Source organism: Drosophila miranda, chromosome 2, assembly GCF_003369915.1.
Source record: "Drosophila miranda strain MSH22 chromosome 2, D.miranda_PacBio2.1, whole genome shotgun sequence".
NCBI classification, from domain to species: Eukaryota; Metazoa; Arthropoda; class Insecta; order Diptera; family Drosophilidae; genus Drosophila; species Drosophila miranda.
The window spans coordinates 21,426,898-21,443,813 of NC_046675.1; the positions used below are offsets into that span (position 1 = coordinate 21,426,898).

Sequence of the window (16,916 nt, forward strand, 5' to 3'; positions counted from 1 at the left end):
GAGCAAAAAAGAACAAGTGAACAACAAAGAACAAGTGAACAACAAAGAACAAGTGAACAAAAAAGAACAGCTTGGAAGGAACATGTTCAGTTGCTCACTTAAGTGAACAACTCTTTTTTGTTCACTCACTCATGAGCAACACAACACTAATACGTATATACAAATTGTTTAAAAGTTCTTACAAATGATAGAACTTTTTTAATTTAGTTTAGAGTTTTGTGCTTTGCGTTTGATTGTTTTCGGTTGGTTGTTGCTGAAATGTGAGCGATGTTTACTTTAATAACTATGTAGTCTTATGAGCATTTGCTTGGCCTTTTCGCAGGATTGCCTAAGGGGAAAACAGGTACAGATTAACCAATAAAATCAAAGGAAAGGATTTTCGTTTACTCACATAAAAACTGGATTGCTGGAATCACAGCTGTCCAATGTTTGTTTTATGTACATTATAAATAGTTCCAAATTCTTGAGGGTTTCGCTGTTGGGCAGCAGCCATACCGTTGGCAGGGTATTCACTATGATGTAGGCCTTGTTGATGGCATCGTTGGGCGAGCAGACACGCAATGCCAGCAGCAGATAGCGGTTTAGCAGCCCCCCAATGGCCAGCTCACGCAGTAGCTTGTCCCCCAGTATGCCCTGCCAGCTGAGAAAGTTGCGAAACAGCTTCAGGCCGCTGCAGAATTGACGCTGAAAGAACGATGTCTTGGCCTCTTGCACTCTGCAAATATTAAAAGTTAAAAACATTCGTAAACATTGTGGGCTAATCCTGTCCACTTACTGCTTGGGAAATATGGGTATAAACACATCATTTTCCAATGCCAGTCGCATGCGTTCCATTATCGATTCAAAGAGTTTCTTGAGCTGCTTATTGGTGCCAGTGAGTGGAAAATCACGACCCAGGCGATTGATAAAGCCCACGAGTCGCAGTGTTTGCGTGGTGGACAAAGGATCCCAGCATTCCGTGACCAAAGCTAAAAGCAAATACAAATGGCATTACTTTCAGTTGTAAAGGCAGCTTCTGTGGCTGCACTTACATGTGACCTTTGGCAGCACAATCTTATAAATTAGCGCAGGGACAAGATTCACATCTGGATCGTTCTTTAGCTGCTCCATTGTTTCATCTGCCTGGCAGGCGTACAGCATGCTGGCCTGATACCAATGCATGGTCTCGATGTCCGCATAAACATCCAGCAGCGGCGACCACACCAGCAGTTCGTGGCGCACTAGTGGGGCCAAGAGCTTGGGCAGACACAGGCTAACAAACGCATCCAGATACGAGGTCATGTCGGTTTTCCGCCAGGCATAGAACTTCATGAGAATCAGTTCGATTTTACAGAATTCATCGGTGACATCTTCAAAGGCTTCGGCTGCCTCCTTTTCCGTTTGCGCGGTGGCAGCCACACTCTGTTCCTGCTGCTGGTCGGCTATTTCGTCATCGCTGGACATGCCATCCAAATGGGAGGACAAGAGATCGTTACGTTCACGTTCGCAGCGGCGACGCGTCCTTCGTCCCTCCCGCTCGGCAGCGCGGCGCACTTGTTCTTCGTATTCGGGTGTGTGCCGAGCGGCAGCGGTAATGGGCTCTGGAAAAATGAGAAAACAGAATGAAAACTAATACAAATTTGGGCAATGGCTGATTCCTACTTGATGCCTCGGCCATTTCCTTGGCCTGGTCTCTGATATCCTGTCGCCGGCGATTCACCAGATAGAGATTATTCTTGCCCGACTGCTGCAGCGACCGCTTTTCCAGCTCATTGATCACGGGACTCTTCTCGGCCAGGCAGTCCACCAGATCGTTCACATAGCACTTGACCTCCTGATAGAATTTGTACTTGGCTGCCGCCGTGGGGGCATTCTTCTGGCACTCTTGCTGCTGCAGCTTCAGTTCCTTCAGCTCCAAGCTGACTCTGGCCATGGTGGCCGAGTGATCTGTCGAGCGTTCCTTTATCTCGGCGAGACGTGTCTGAATGGCAGTGAATATCTCCTGGGGTGTGCGCAATGCTGTGGCCTTGGGTTTGTCCTTTTTGGGCTTTGCAGCAGAACGTAGGGCTGAGGCCAGATTGCTGCGCTCGAGGGCATTCTTCGCATAGGCCTGTTCCAGCAATATGGAGGTGGACTGTGGGGCTGCTAGGTACGTGTCCTCGTCTTCCAGGGCTAGCGCTCCGCTGGGCGCTGCCGGTTTGATCATGAAGCGCGAGAGCACAGTTTCGTGCTGGGCATGGACTAGCTGGGCACCGGTGACGCCCTTGCGGATCTGCTGGTTCTCCCACTCGTTCATCTCGCGGTCAGAGTCTTCCTCGGTTGCTGAAGTAGATTGAACAAAGATTAGATGGATCGATTGAGCACAAACCATAGGTAGGCATCTGAGCGACGTGCAGCACTGCCGTCAGCTCTGGCCACATCCTTGGGGGGGATGGCCCACACTCTACATACAATCATTCTCGACGGCATAGAACTGCTCGCGACGCTCTTCGCGCTCCTTGCGACCGGTTATGTCGCTCATATCCACACGCTCCTCATCGTCCGACTGGTCGCCCTCGACGTCCTCGTTGGGCAGCCGGGTGCTCAGCTTGGGCGGCTCTTTGTTCTCCTCAATGGGTATATAATCGCCGGCACCTAAAGGAATTCAACGAAAGTTATTAGGAAGTCCATGCAGAACAGTGTTGGGACATACCCTGCTCTCTGGCTCGCTGTCGCCGCTTGCGTGCCGCATGTATCATGGCCGCATCTGGTATGGAGCCACTCTCCAGCATTTGCTTCAATGCCTCTGGCTTGGAGAAGCGATGATGCTCCTTGCTATGGCCCCCATCGTCCGATGGATCTCCGCCATCGTCGCTCATATCATCACGCCCGGCACAGAGGGCAGCGCGACCGTTCAGAACAGCCTCGGGTGTCTCCGATTTCTTGACCACAAGCTAATGGAACAAAGATTAGTAACCATATTAATTGAGAGATCATAAAAAGGTGCATGATAGATCAAGATATAAGAGGATATTCATGCGGCGTATAAAAATGGGATGCATGCGATTATGTATAATATAAGCAGCTTAGAAATGAATCGATTACAACAGCAACTTATGGTTATGTGTAGACTGCAAACTATAGCTTAAAACAACAACACAACATCGCCTTCATCATTCAATGATTTTCGTGTGAATGTTTGCTCTTAATTATTATAATTCTATTGGTATCATATCATTTGTTGAGTTGAAATTTTTTCGGTTTTGAATGGTGTGAGAAAAATTGAATAATAATAACCTTACCACAAAGTCGTCTGTGCGTATTTCGGTTTGGATCATATGATAATCACTTTTTTTACTTTTACTCTGATCGCTGCTCGCGTTTTTATATCTACTAGAATTTGTAGCACCCGTGGCACTGGACGACTCTAAATGCTGTGTACTACCATTTTCCGTGCTACCGCCGTGATCCGTTCGCTCCTCGCGCTTCTTCTTGCGCCGCTCCTTGTCCATTAAACGCATTATTTTCTTGCTATTCGACGATTTCCGCACTTGAAAGACCTCCCCATCATCCTCTGCAAAATCAATCAATCAATTTTATTGGAACCCCTCGGATTGGGCCACTCAATTTTCACACTCACCATCGTCGGCAAAGCTAAGCAAGGCTTTTGGCTTGTTGTCATCATTCGTTTTGATGGTTTTCTTCACTTTTTCCTTGTCGCGTTTGCCGGACTCCATCTCGGCGTCCATATCCAACGTGGCCCCGTCATCCCCGTCGTCCGGTGAATTGCTGGAGAACACCCGTCGCTGTATTTTCTTCGGCTTGCGAAACAGCGACATTTAATGCGGATTCTATAGCTAGTTTAAATTTGTTTAATCAATGAAAAAAGCGTAGAAAAAAGAGAATTTTCGCCAAAAGTCCTCTTCCTCTATTGTCATAGAGATGGGTTACAGTCGATAGCTTTGTATTGTTCACACTGAACCTCCGGGAAGACAGTCACCTATCCCAACTTTCAGTCGCACAGCTGTGGCACTATCTATATCTGACAAAAATGTTTACTTTTGCCAAACTATAAATAATGTGCAAGCTACAGCATATATTTAAACTGCTCCTTTTCTCGTCTCTTTCTGTCTGGTCCCACTAAAATTATCGAAGTATTTTTATGGTTTCCCCATCTCTAGCTGCGTGCACTTTTCCATCACTAGACACAGAATTGCACGTACGAAATCCGTTTCAAAACAAGCCAGAGAAATTGTCGTTAATTTGTTAGTGGAATAAACACTGAATCTCCAACATGGGTCTCAAAGGTTGTGAAGTGGAATTGGACAATCCCTGGAACACGTACTATGCCGGACAGACGGTAAATGGCCAGGCTAAGTTCACATTCGATTCGCCCAAGAAGGTTCGAGGTGAGTGATGTCAAAATTGAAATATTTCGGGTGTGTAAGGTAGTCAGGGGAGGGGAGTACGTACTAATTATTCAAGTCAGCTGAGAGGTTGCGGTCTATTACTCATCAGAGTGACGACAGCCTAGAATAAATAAATGTATAATATTAGCAGGCCACTTTATTTGTGCGTCCTTGCACCTCAAAAGCCGGGTGCCGTCATATAAACCACCCAACGCCCTACGCCTGGGCAAGAGGCTACTTTTGGGGTGGGGCAGTTTTTCACAGTTGTTAGCGGTTGTTGAACCTATCACAGAAATGCACTTTCTCCCCCCATTGTTTTCATTTCCAATTTGACAGATAACAAAACTATTTATAGACACAAGTGTGAATATAGTAAATATATATGTACATACATATGTAGGGTATGCGTTCCACAACAAAGACCCAAACCTTTGATTGAGGCCAGCAAACACATTGGAACGATGCTGGCGCTGCTGCTACTGCCTAGCGATGATGTCATCTGATGGGCATGCCAAGAGCGCCAAAGCCGTCAGCGAGAGCGTAGCAGAGACGCAGTAGCTTTTATATTATTTATAGCTAATTTCAGACAGGCGACACCGCAGTAAATTGTCATTCACAGCATAAACACTTGCTCTTTCTAGGCATCATAATACGATTCTTGGGCGAGGCCAATACGGAATGGAATGAGGAGCGTAATGTGACCACCAGCGAGGGCAAGACCGAGAACGAAATCACAACACTGAAGGGACATGAGGAGTACTTCAAAATCCAATACTATCTGCTGGGCGGCAAGAACAGTGAGTATTCCATCGAGACCTACAAGAATATTCCCCCTCTAATGGCAAACCTTTTGCAGGCGCTGAGACGGAACTGCCGCCGGGTACCCACACCTATCCCTTCACTTGCGCCTTGCCACCCACTTTGCCCTCGTCGTTCGAGGGCGAATTCGGACATGTGCGCTATACCATCAAGGTGACGCTGGACAGGCCATGGAAATTCGATCAGGATATGAAAATGGCCTTTACGGTCATTGCGCCCGTGGACTTGAATCTCAATCCACGTGTCAAGGATCCCTTTAAGCTGGAGCTGGAGAAGTCCTTCTGCTGCTTCTGCTGTGCCTCGGGTCCGTTGGCCGTGATCACGAGCGTACCGCAAACTGGTTACGTTTCGGGTCAGATCTTGCCCATTACCTGCGAGGTGGACAACACCAGCAATGTGAATCTCAGTGCCGTGAAGTTCGAGCTGCGCAAGCTGGTCACCTTCCATACCAGCCAGCCGCGCAGCGAGAAACGCGAATCGAAGGTCATAATTTCCAATCTCAGCATTGGCCCAGTGAATGGCGGCGAGTCGCGCACGTTTACGCAGCAGCTGGAGATACCCGCACTGCCGCCAACCAATCTATCCAATTGTGGGGTCATTGCCTTGGACTATGACCTGCATGTGACCTGTGAAGTGAGCGGTGCGCATAGAAATCTTACGGGCAAAATTCCCATCACTTTGGGGACCATTCCGCTGGCTGGCATGAGGCCGCCCGTTCAATATACAGATGTTCCGGCTATCCAATCGGAAGATCCCTCGCTGGCGCCCACACAGCCGGTGAGTCCGGCCAGTCCGCCGGGTCCCATGGGTGGGGCCCAGGGCTGGAACGTGGCCGACAGCACTGCCGGCGGTGGCAATCTTTATCCCAATATACGTGAGTATTGAGACTTTCTACCAAAAATCGTGTGATTTTTACTAATTTAATTTATATTTTTTGACAGCGCCACCGCAGTTTGTGGAGACCCAGTATCGGGCGCCCACCATTGCCGGACGCGATGACTCGGAACACACACAGATGAGCGGGCAGGGGGGCTTTGCGCCCCGCTATCCAACGTTTCAGTTCAACAATGCCACAGCGCCGCCAGCGAATCAGTAAAAATGAATCTCGGACCCCAGAATCTCGCGAGGAATGATTCAAGCGTGCTCTCGACCTTTGATTTACTTTCGTCATTTTGTTTGTTCGGCTTGCATTTATTTGATAATAGCTTTCCGTCCAAAGCGAAAGCAGCCCCCCCATATATTGTACACGTTATAAAAACGCACAAAATTCTGTCAATTTCGCTGCTCAAAAATGCAGTTTTACTCGCAGCAAATAGTGCCTAAAATTAAAGCTAAAGTAAAACTCCTACGACGATTCTCGTAATAAAACGCATATATTATTTATCTGACAAGAACGTTCCATTAATTTGTTCTCTCCGAGAATCAGGTAGAATTAAGCGTATACAGACATTATAACTATGGAACATTCTGCACTTTCAGCTTCTTGGAGGCACAACTACGGTGCAGACTTCGCCCTCTGGCAATTCTCCAGCTCGGCTTGTTTCCGGGCTTTCTTCGCTCGCTTTACTAGTTCCCATTGCTTCTTGAGGTCATTGGCTCTCTTCTCCAACTTGTGCTTGAGCCGGATTTTTCTGCATCTCTCGATTTCTTTCAATCTTTCGCATTGCTTTTGATGCCATAGATTTGCTTCGGTTTTTGGTTGGGCCCTCTGCTCGCTGGCTTTGGCAAATTGCTTGCGTTGATCCTTTTCGACCAAGGCCTGACAGGCTCTAATCAGCTCTTGTCTCTTGGCCTCCTTGACGCGTTCGATTTTCTCGGTCAGTTCCAGGCAAGCCTTCTTCATGGCCTTCAATTCTGCCACTAGGAGCTGGAATTTTTGGTCCGCGCGCTTTGCTTTTTCGGCCTGCTTCTTGGGATTTTCGTTTTGGGCACATTTCTTTGCCACTTCGCCCATTTTCTTGAACTTTTCATCTAACGCCTGCTTCTTGCACTTGAGAGCTTCGATCAATTTCTTGCATTTCTTTGTATTCGCTGTGACTTCCTTGCATTTATTTTTCTGCCCGGCCAGGGCCTTGTACATTTTTAGGTACATTTTGGCCTTGATTATCTTCTCCATTTTCATGCAGTCGTCCCTCAGCTCGAGGATGTCCCGCTTCGATTTCTTCTTTTTATCCTTTTTCTTGGATTTCTTGCCGCTTTTCTGTTCAACCTTCCTGTCTTGCTTGCCACAGCTTGCCGTAGTCTCTTCTTTCCTATTCTCATCCTGCTTTGTATCCACTTTCTTTCGTTCATCGTCTTCTTTTTGGATCCTGTTGGCCTTCTGCACATCCAGATAGTGCAAGAAATCCTTGTCAAGAGCTGGGGAACTAGACGTCACTTCCCTGATCACTCTGATCGAGCTATCCTTCTGTTCCTCCGATGGACTTGCCTCAATCTTCCTCGGATCTGGCTCCAATCTTAGGATATGATTATTGCGAAATGGCTCGAATAATAAAGGGAAATGATTGCAAATGTTGATCGATTGATCCTTGTCAAACTGCACTTCCTGGCCGGCCAAATAAACGGCCATATAAGAGGCGACCATAAAATTCTGAAGAACCAAGTTGTCGGCTCGGAAGTCCCGCAAGCCTATGCCATCGTTAGGCGGTGTAACATCTACGTGTTTGATGGTTGTTAATTCCGATCCTTTAAGAGTAAAAGTTTAGTCTGCCGTTACTCACCGGGCTTCCATGTGTTGTTGAAGACCGATTTGAGTATACCCTGATCCAGCCCGTGGACCCTGTGGATGAGACTGGTGCTGAAGGAGGTGATCGGCTGAACCGCTCGAAAGTATTCCTTCACACTCCTGCCCAAAGCCAAAACCGTTCGTTTGAGCATCTTAAAAACGTGCTATTTCTTTAATTTTACAACGAATTTTTAATGAATTTTCAATAGAGTACGTCAGCTGAAAAAGATTGCAGATATTCTTTTTGGTCTGCAATCCAAAGACATGGGGAAATTTAAAACAAAAACCGAAACATTTAAAAACGAGAGCTATACGAAACTATAGCTTCCGATGTGAACTGAACTGTCGTTAGTCAGTAACTGATTTATTTTTGGCTACGACAAAACCAAAGCCAACTTTTTTTCAAGGATTTTCAGATTTTAAAAAGATGTTTTTTGTAAAAAAAGTCAAAATTTGAACAAATTAGGAGGCGCTTTTATTGATGTCAGAAAGGGGTGCCGCGACACCTTCTGGCGCTTTTTCTCATACATTTATTGGGTAAAACCAAGTACATATAAACTGTATTAACTTTTGGGGCAGGCTACCATAGCTTAGACCTCATCCTCAAGGGTAACTTCAGAGAGAAGTAGATGTGCTTCTGGCAGTTCAGGCGCGCAACGAACGATGGGATGGAAACGGGCTTGATGTATAGACTTGGCCTATTCAAGACCTAGAAGAAATCCTCAATCTTCAGGGCGAGCGTGTAATCGAGCTTCATGAGAGATTCGTTCAAGGTACCAATGCGCACCAGACGACGCCAAAGGGCATTGCCTTGGAGAAGACGCTTCTCGTCGTTTTCAACAGCCCACGGGCAGCCCAATGGATCTTGGCCTGAGCCCTTACCCCAAGCTTGTTCCAAGGACCACAAACGCTAATGATCCTCAACTCCTGACCCAAACGCGCCTTTTCATAGGGGCGACGGGGAGTCCCTTAGGCCTTCTATTGATTCAGTAGCAGTACTATCCCCTAATACCACTGTACATATACCAGTAGTTCTTAGGCCCACCTGTAATTGCTTCAGATAAATTAAAAATTAAGCCCACTGTGCTCTACTTGCAGAGAGCGCATAGAATAAAAAAGAGAGCTCGAATAATAAAACTGAGAGTGAGATCAGTATGAGATCGAGCGAGGAAGAAGAAACACCTGCCTTGTTTAAGTTCCAACTCCAACAATTCAGCAGCGTTTCAGTTCGAGAAAGTGGTGTAATAGGCTGTGAAAAAGCGCACCCATAAATGTTCATGGTTTCTTTGTTACTTTCAAGTATATTCAAATAATTTAATTTAGATAAATCGGATATTGTTTATGTAATTTGATTGTGAGTTCTCTCCATCAACACAGCTTCAATTGGCAGGGCAGCCTCTTCTATTTGTCCTTTTTGGTTGGTTCTGAACCTGTAGGAGTAGGAGACTGTTTGCCCATTAGTAAGTGATTTGTTTCTTGACCTACAAATAACCCAAGTGTTTTTACTACTAGACATTCCCAATCTTTCCGCGCTGCCTGCAGTACTATCAAAAGTTGTGGCCTCTTATCAGTGGCATAAACTTTTAATAGACGCTAAATAATTTCCACTTTACGTTGAGGGAGACCTAATCTAATGTGACCTCGATGTGACATTGAAATATACTGTTTAAAGAAGGTACTGTTGCCCCCTGGAAGTGTTCATTCTTTGTGGATCTTTCAGTGGACTTACCCAAAACATTTTTGTGATTTGAAAGAAGCTGCTGAAACTGCTTTTGCAGTCATCATCTTTAGAGCCGTCTTTGAGTTTCTCCAACTTTTCGGCACACTGCTCGGAGCCGCCCATGATCTCGATTTTATTGTCTTTGCTCTCTTTCTTTTCCATTAGCTTTTCGCGCATTGTCTTCTCGCGGTTTTTGCACTGCTTGGAACCGCCACGGATCTTGGTGGAATCTGAATCGCTGGAAAAGAACATCGTGCTCATGTTCATCCCGGGCTGATGATTCAAAGGAGTCTTTGGTTTCCTTGTAGACCAAACACCCACCGGATTATCTATCTTCATGGCTTGGGGTTGACCATGTTTCCGATTCTCTTCACGGTCCGTGCGTATGGCTCTGGCGCCCAGACCCTGCCTCTCGAGATCCGGCGAAATGAAGTCCTTATCGTTGGGATTGATTGTCTTGCCCTCTTCTGGACTGAACGGATCATCGAATATGTCATTGTTGTCAGGGCAAAGCAGAGCACAGCTTGTGCTTAGGTCACGGCTCTGGCAGCAGGTGGACATTGTTCTGCCTTTTGGCGGGGGCTTCTTTTTGCGAAAGATCTTCTCAACGATGTATTGAACAAAGTTCTGTTTTGGTGGTGCATCTATCGCCGAGGAAGTCCCACTGGCAGTCTCTTTGGCTTCATCCGGAACGAGCAGCTTAACGTCTAGTTCTCCATCCGCCAGCTTGCGTTTGCGTTTCTTCTCTGGAGCTGGCCTCTTTTCGGGCTCGGAGTTTGAATTAAATTCTGCCGCATCGTCAGACACAGGATCCTCTGATTGTTTTTTATACAGATCTCCTTCTGACAGCTCACTTTTCTCCTTTAGCCTGTCCTTGTCGTCAGGGGGCACAAAGAGAGGTCTATCGGATGGCGACTCTTCATTGGTGTCGTCCCCTTGCTTATCGGCTATGGCATCGTCTCGATTCCTTTTCATTGATTTCTCATCGGCTTCCTCTTTTTCCCCCCCATGTGTCACTACAAATTTGGTGGTCAGTTCCTCGAAAGACCTTGATTCTTCTTCTTGGGGGGTTTTGGGCTTCATTTTTTTGTCCAATTGTGAGCTTTCGGGTTCCATTTTCCCTTCCAGTTGCGAGAGTTCTGCTTCATTTATTATGTCAAAGTAATCCTCAGCTTTTTGGTGTAATGCCATGTCCTTAGTCGCTTGATCTAGTTTTGTATCCAAATGTGAGCTTTTTTTGACCTTTTTTGAGGTTTCGTTTCTCTTTAGCCGAGAAGTTTCCTGTTTGGGCTTCATTTTGTTAAAGTATTGACTCGATTTTGAGTTGACGAACATTTCTTCAAACGTGGTGCGCCTTGGTTCCTCCACTTGTCTGTCCAGCATCCAGGTCTCCTGATCGTTGATCTTCGCAAAGTATTCCTCGGCTTTTCTGTTGGATTCTTCTGGTGTCTCCACTTTTTCTACTTTTCTGCCCAGTTGGGAGGTTTCTGCTGCCTTTTTCTTCGTCAATTCTGATTTTTCTGGTTCCATTTTATTCGCCAATTCTGATTTTTCCTGTTCCATTTTCTTTGCCAATTCTGAGGTTTCCGGTGCGCTGATCTTCGCAAAATATTCTTCTGCTTTTCTCTCGGATTCTTCTGGCGTCTCCACTTTTTGAAATTTTTTGTACAGCTTGGAGAAATCTGGTAAAATTTTCTTCGGCAATTTTGAGGTTTCCATGCATTTCGAAATTTCAGCTTCCAATTCTGGGGTCGTATGTTTGTTGATTTTCGAGAAATATTCTTCAGCTTTTCTGTTCGATTCTTCTGGTGTTTCCACTTTTTCTACTTTTCTATCCAGTTCGGAGGTTTCTGGTTCCATTTTCATCTCCAATTGTGATTGTTCCAAATCTATTTTTTTCATAAATTCGGCGATTTCTGGTTCCAATTCTGAAATCTCCGGATCGTGGATCTTTCTGTTCGATTCTTCTGGTGTTTCCACTTTTCCTACTTTTATGGATAGTTTTGAGGTTTCGGGCTCCATTTTCAACTCCAATTGTGATTGCTCCAAATCTTTTTTCTTCATAAATTCGGCGATTTTTGGTTCCAATTCTGAGGTCTCCGGATCGTGGATCTTCGCAAAGTAATCTTCGGCTTTTCTGTTCGATTCTTCTGGTGTTTCCACTCTTTCTACTTTTCTGTCCAGCTCGGAGGTTTCTGCTTCTATTGATTTCGCCAATTCTGAGTTTTCTGGTTCCATTTTCTTTTCCAATTCTGAGGGTTCTGGTTCCATTTTCGTCGTCCGTTGAGACGTCACCGGTTCACTGATGTACGCAAAGTATTCATCAGCTTGTCTGTCCAACTCAGTTCTGTTCAGCTGTCCTTTGGCCCTGAATCCTTGACCGGGTTCGGGTCTCAGGCCAAATGTTGCAACTATTTGGGATGTGGATTTCGAGGGGTAATCATGGGACCTTTTGGCAAGGGACATGGATTTTTTGTCTTTGTGCTTCTGTTCCATCATGGAGATTATTTCTGCAGCGGACTTGGGAGGGTTCTGGGCTTCTGTAGATTCTGATTTCTCTTCTGTTGCCTCCGATTGACGCTCATTCATCGCAGGTTGAAGTTCTTTTGTCTCCGATTGAAGTTCATTCATCTCCGATTGAAGTTCTTTGGTCTCCGATTGTAGTTCATTAATTTCCGTTTGAAGTTCTTTGGTCTCCGATTGCAGTTCATTCATCTCCGATTGAAGTTCTTTGGTCTCCGATTGCAGTTCATTCATCTCCGACTTAAATTCTTTAGCTTCAGAAGTTTCAACCTCAACTTTCTTCAATGATTTCTCAGGACTCAAGTCCATTGATGTTTGTGCCACTAATTCCTCTTCCATATCGCTTTTAAACGCTGTTTTAGTCTGTATAAACTCTGGGTTTTCTTTGGATTTATGTTTCCAAGAGTAGGACTTTTCGAGCGGTGCATCCCTATTCGTCTTAAGCTCTGATGATGGTATTAACTGCTTAAAAATTGGCTCAACGGGCAAATCATTCGCATCCCTAACGATCCTAAGGGGTAAGGTATTGGTGGGAGATTTGAAGGCTTCGGTGTTTTCAGAGACGATTTCCACTTCTTCTGAGGATTCCACGGCCTGTTCTTCGTTCACTGCTTCTACGGCTTTCGCGGGCGAAGCATCTTTTTTCCTTACGACCATACGGGGTAATCTATTGGTGGCTGATTTGATGACTATCTCTTCGGGGCTTTCAGGGACAATGGCTTCCTCTTTTTTCACGGCCTCCGCGGCCTGTTCTTCTTTCACTGCTGTAGAGGATATCTGGATTTTATCATCTACATTTTCAGTTTCAGGGACAACGGCTTTCGCGGGGGAACCATCCTCATTTACCCATTGAACGGGTAATCTATTGGTGGGTGTCTGGATTGGCGAATCATCCTTCTTCCTTACGATCGTACGGGGTAATCTATTGGTGGGTGATTTGATGGCTATCTCTTCGGGGCTTTCAGGGACAATGGCTTCCTCTTTTTTCACGGCCTCCGCGGCCTGTTCTTCTTTCACTGCTGTAGAGGATATCTGGATTTTATCATCTGCATTTTCAGTTTCAGGGACAACGGCTTTCGCGGGGGAACCATCCTCATTTACCCATTGAACGGGTAATCTATTGGTGGGTGTCTGGATTGGCGAATCATCCTTCTTCCTTACGATCGTACGGGGTAATCTATTGGTGGGTGATTTGATGGCTATCTCTTCGGGGTTTTCAATGGTTTCCACTTTTTCCACGGCTTGTACTTCTTCAACTGCTGTAGAGGATATCTGGATCTTATCATCAAGATTTCCAGTTCCTGGAACAATGGCTTCTACGGCTTGCTCTTCGTTCACTGCTTCTACTGCTTTTGCGGGCGAATCATCTGTTTTCCTGGGGATCGTACGGGGTAATCTATTGGTGGTTGCTGCTGTAGAGGATATCTGGATCTTATCATCTACATTTTCAATTTCAGGAACAATGGCTTCCACGTTCTGTTCATCTCTGGAGCTCTGGACTACGTCGCTTAGATCTACCACACAACCAATCTCATATCCTTTTGGGGTCGTTGAATATAGATCCTCAATCGTTGCCTGCTTTTCGTCGATCTTGTTTTGCGTGTCAGAGTTGACGATCTCTTCGGTTTTAGTGGCATTGACTTTAAGATCCATGTTTCCTTTGGTAGTTGACGTATCGGTATCAAATTCCAAAATGATCTGCGCTTCCTCGTCCTTCGTGTCATTGACGTTCTTCGCGTCACCAGAATTCGCCTTCTCTGGGGCACAGGACTGTGACCAAACATTCATCGACTCTCCTTTGAGCGTTGGTACGTTTGCCAGAATTTTCAAAGATTTGGTCTCAAAATTCGAGCTGTCCTTAAAGATGATCGTGCCGGATACCTTCACTTTACCTTCGGGGACTTCAGCATTCGATGGCCCCGTATCCTGTTCCTGTTCACATGTCACGATGTGATAGGGATTCTTGGGATTCACCTCGCCCGGTGATGTCTTTGCGGGCAAGGCTGGCTGCCTTTCCATGGGTAGCTCTGGCCTGGACTCGAAGGGAGACTCCTGCCTACGCTCTTGGGGGATTTCGGTGGTGAAGGCTTCATCTTGGGCATCACTGCGTGGTGAGTCCTTTGCTTCACTCATGGGTTCATGCTGGGCACCGGTGAAGGCTTCGTCCTTGGCTTCACAGAAGGGTTCATTCTTTGCCTCACTAATGGGTTCATCCTTCGTGGCACTCATTAAGGCTACCCCCTTTGCTTCGCTGAAGACTTCGTTCTTAGCCTCACTGATGGGTTCGTCCTTAGCCTCACTCATAGGTTCATTCTTTGCCTGACTCATGGGTTCATTCTTTGCCTCACTCATGGGTTCATTCTTTGCTTGACTCATGGGTTCATTCTTTGCCTCACTCATGGGTTCATCCTTCGAGGCACTCATTAAGGCAACCTCCTTTGCTTCATTGAAGACTTCGTCCTTTGCCTCACTCATGGGTTCGTCCTTTGCCTCACCCATGGGTTCATTATTTGCTTGCTCGCTTTCAAGGCCCACGGACTTCGTCCTCAGGCCGCTAGTCGTTGCACCATCTCTGATCGGGTTTTCTCTCTTACCAGAGCCCCGTCGCTCTTCAATGAGTTTCACCTGTCGAAGGCGAGTGCGGCCCTTGGCCGATGGCTCCTCTCCCGAGTCGCCCGTATCATGCTTAAGGCGTTGTGCCGCCAGAGGCGACTGCTGTGTAGATCTCAAAGTAGGACGCAGCATTCCCAAATAATGAAGGGGTGTACGACAGATTGATATTCTTCCGATCATTTTGGTGGGCTCCGCTTTCAGCAATGTGTAAGAACTATTTTGAAATTTTTGATTTGCCGGAATATTATAGTCGAAAAAATGAATATTACATGTCTGTCGTCTCGGTCTCCAGTTGTTGTGTGAATAAATAAAGACTCGTTTGAGTACAGTTCAAAAGTTTACTAGCTAAAGTGGAAACTTATACGTATACGAGTATGTACAGAGACAGAAAATCTAGAACTTGACGGGATTGTTTGTGTTCCTGGGTTGCACGTGAATCATCACCTTGATGGCACCGCCCAAGCCCTTGCGCGAGGTCTCGAAGGCCTTGTCCGTGTCCTTGATGTCGAAATGATGGGTCACCAGACGTTTGACATTGACCTTGCCGGAGGCCACCAGAGCCAAGGCAGCGGAATAGCTGAAAGGCAGAAAGGTTAAAGGATATATTTATCAATCAATCTATTGATTGCTCACTCATTGCAGTAGCGGAAGACACCACGGATGTCCACCTCACGGGCCAGGGCATTGATCAAGGGTAGCTTTACTTCCGAGGCACCCATGCCCACAATCACCACAACTCCGCTGGAAACAGTGGCCTGCAAAAGGGATGGAAAAAACTTAGTTTTTTGAGTTCCAAAAAAGGGCAGTCTTCACCCACAAAAATGGCCAATCGGGCACTGCTCTCGGCACCACAGCAATCAATGGACCTGTCCGGGGGTCCCGACATTGTACGGCGTACGATCGCTGCCACCTCCTCGGCGCTTTGATCCCTCCTCTGCAGGAGCGTGTGATGGGCACCCAGCTCCTTGGCCACATCCAGACGATGTTGTTCCAAGTCAGTGATGAGAATCTCTGAGGCGCCCATGGATTGAGCAACCTAAAAAGCGGGCACGATAAGTTTCCTATAGAATATCCTTCTGAATCTTCGGATGACCTACCAACATGGTGACCAAACCAATTGGTCCAGCGCCCAGGATGAGTACACGAGAGCCCAGACCGACGCCGGCACGGCGGCAGGCATGGACACCCACCGAGAGGGGCTCGAGCAGGGCACCCTCCTCCATGGACACATGATCCGGCAGCTTGAAGCAAAAGTCTGCGGCATGTTTGTAGTACCTCGTAAGATTGCCATCGTACGGCGGAGTGGCACAGAACACCATATCCGCACAGAGACTGTACTTTCCCTGCTTGCAGAGATCACAGTAGCGGCAGGGTACACCCGGCTCGATGGCCACACGATCGCCCACCTTCAGGCTCGTCACCTTCTTGCCCAATTTGACCACAACTCCGGCAGCCTCATGTCCAATGACCATGGGTTTGGTCAGTATAAAGTCACCAATGCGTCCTTCTTTGAGGTAGTGCACATCGGAGCCGCAAATACCCACACTATCCATAGCCAGTAGAACCTCTGATCCAAGGAGAATTCAAGTTCAACTGTTATCATCTGTAGAAAACGATTCTCTCTAGCACTTACCATCATCGGCTATCACTGGAATGGGACGTTGTTCCTGGAAAACAAAGGAGAGCTATAGGAACTCTATAATTTTAAAAATGCCATGCCTCACCAAACGCATATCCTCAATGCCGTAGAGCACTGCTGTCAGATTGTCCTTTGCCATCTTAGTAGTTCTATTAAATCACCGAACCGCACGCTTTGCCTGTCGATTTGAAACTGATTTAGACATCAGCAAAACGTCTAGCTATTGGCCATTATCGCGTTCTGATAGCGCCTCGGGGAGGGGTCACCTACGTCGGTGCAGGCGATAATAGACAAATCGACTGGCCTCCCTGGGAATCAGCGGTCAAATATTATCGCGAAAACACTTGAAAACAGCTGTTTTGTTGTTTATATTTATTTTGATTGAATAACGAGACAGCTCGGACAGATATCAAAAGGGGCAGAGAGAGGTATGCCTCTCTATAGATGGGAGTGGGTGTGGTGCGATAGTTATGTATTCCAAGCGATCAACTGTACATTTATTATAGCCAA

General features: G+C 46.5%; 5 protein-coding genes across 8 annotated transcripts; 1 reads left to right on the forward strand and 4 right to left on the reverse strand.

Moving 5' to 3' along the window:
• Window positions 1-102: 102 nt before the first annotated feature.
• LOC108155030 (PAX3- and PAX7-binding protein 1) lies at window positions 103-3,944 on the reverse strand. Of its 3 annotated transcripts, XM_017285591.2 has the most exons (9): window positions 3,599-3,944; window positions 3,261-3,532; window positions 2,672-2,912; window positions 2,431-2,613; window positions 1,642-2,301; window positions 1,032-1,580; window positions 776-968; window positions 392-715; window positions 103-328 (listed from the first exon to the last, which is right to left on the reverse strand). In XM_017285591.2, the coding sequence occupies exons 1-9, from the start codon at window positions 3,795-3,797 to the stop codon at window positions 277-279; spliced, it is 2,673 nt and encodes an 890-aa protein (XP_017141080.1). In that variant the 5' UTR covers window positions 3,798-3,944; the 3' UTR covers window positions 103-276. The 3 variants fall into 3 exon arrangements, with proteins under 3 accessions (XP_017141080.1, XP_017141081.1, XP_017141082.1); XM_017285592.2 differs by lacking the exon at window positions 3,599-3,944 and having other exon boundaries at window positions 3,256-3,347; XM_017285593.2 differs by lacking the exons at window positions 103-328; window positions 392-715; window positions 776-968; ... (1 more) ...; window positions 1,642-2,301; window positions 2,431-2,613 and having other exon boundaries at window positions 2,782-2,912; window positions 3,256-3,532; window positions 3,599-3,903.
• A 204-nt stretch (window positions 3,945-4,148) lies between these two features.
• On the forward strand, window positions 4,149-6,574 carry LOC108155036 (arrestin domain-containing protein 17). Its single transcript, XM_017285601.2, has 4 exons — window positions 4,149-4,367; window positions 5,009-5,164; window positions 5,224-6,060; window positions 6,128-6,574. Exons 1-4 carry the CDS (start codon window positions 4,253-4,255, stop codon window positions 6,280-6,282), a joined length of 1,263 nt encoding a protein of 420 aa, XP_017141090.1. The 5' UTR covers window positions 4,149-4,252; the 3' UTR covers window positions 6,283-6,574.
• On the reverse strand, window positions 6,541-8,274 carry LOC108155035 (axoneme-associated protein mst101(2)). Its single transcript, XM_017285600.2, has 2 exons — window positions 7,907-8,274; window positions 6,541-7,841 (listed from the first exon to the last, which is right to left on the reverse strand). The coding sequence occupies exons 1-2, from the start codon at window positions 8,061-8,063 to the stop codon at window positions 6,682-6,684; spliced, it is 1,317 nt and encodes a 438-aa protein (XP_017141089.1). The 5' UTR covers window positions 8,064-8,274; the 3' UTR covers window positions 6,541-6,681.
• Window positions 8,275-9,188: 914 nt separating this feature from the next.
• Window positions 9,189-15,071, reverse strand: LOC108153897 (putative leucine-rich repeat-containing protein DDB_G0290503). 2 transcript variants are annotated; one of them, XM_033389613.1, is made up of 3 exons: window positions 13,358-15,071; window positions 9,641-13,102; window positions 9,189-9,357 (listed from the first exon to the last, which is right to left on the reverse strand). In XM_033389613.1, the coding sequence occupies exons 1-3, from the start codon at window positions 14,945-14,947 to the stop codon at window positions 9,313-9,315; spliced, it is 5,097 nt and encodes a 1,698-aa protein (XP_033245504.1). In that variant the 5' UTR covers window positions 14,948-15,071; the 3' UTR covers window positions 9,189-9,312. The 2 variants fall into 2 exon arrangements, with proteins under 2 accessions (XP_033245504.1, XP_017139484.2); XM_017283995.2 differs by having other exon boundaries at window positions 9,641-15,070.
• A 20-nt stretch (window positions 15,072-15,091) lies between these two features.
• LOC108155037 (sorbitol dehydrogenase) lies at window positions 15,092-16,605 on the reverse strand. Its single transcript, XM_017285602.2, has 6 exons — window positions 16,492-16,605; window positions 16,401-16,434; window positions 15,865-16,334; window positions 15,585-15,803; window positions 15,401-15,522; window positions 15,092-15,344 (listed from the first exon to the last, which is right to left on the reverse strand). Exons 1-6 carry the CDS (start codon window positions 16,543-16,545, stop codon window positions 15,161-15,163), a joined length of 1,083 nt encoding a protein of 360 aa, XP_017141091.1. The 5' UTR covers window positions 16,546-16,605; the 3' UTR covers window positions 15,092-15,160.
• Window positions 16,606-16,916: the final 311 nt, after the last annotated feature.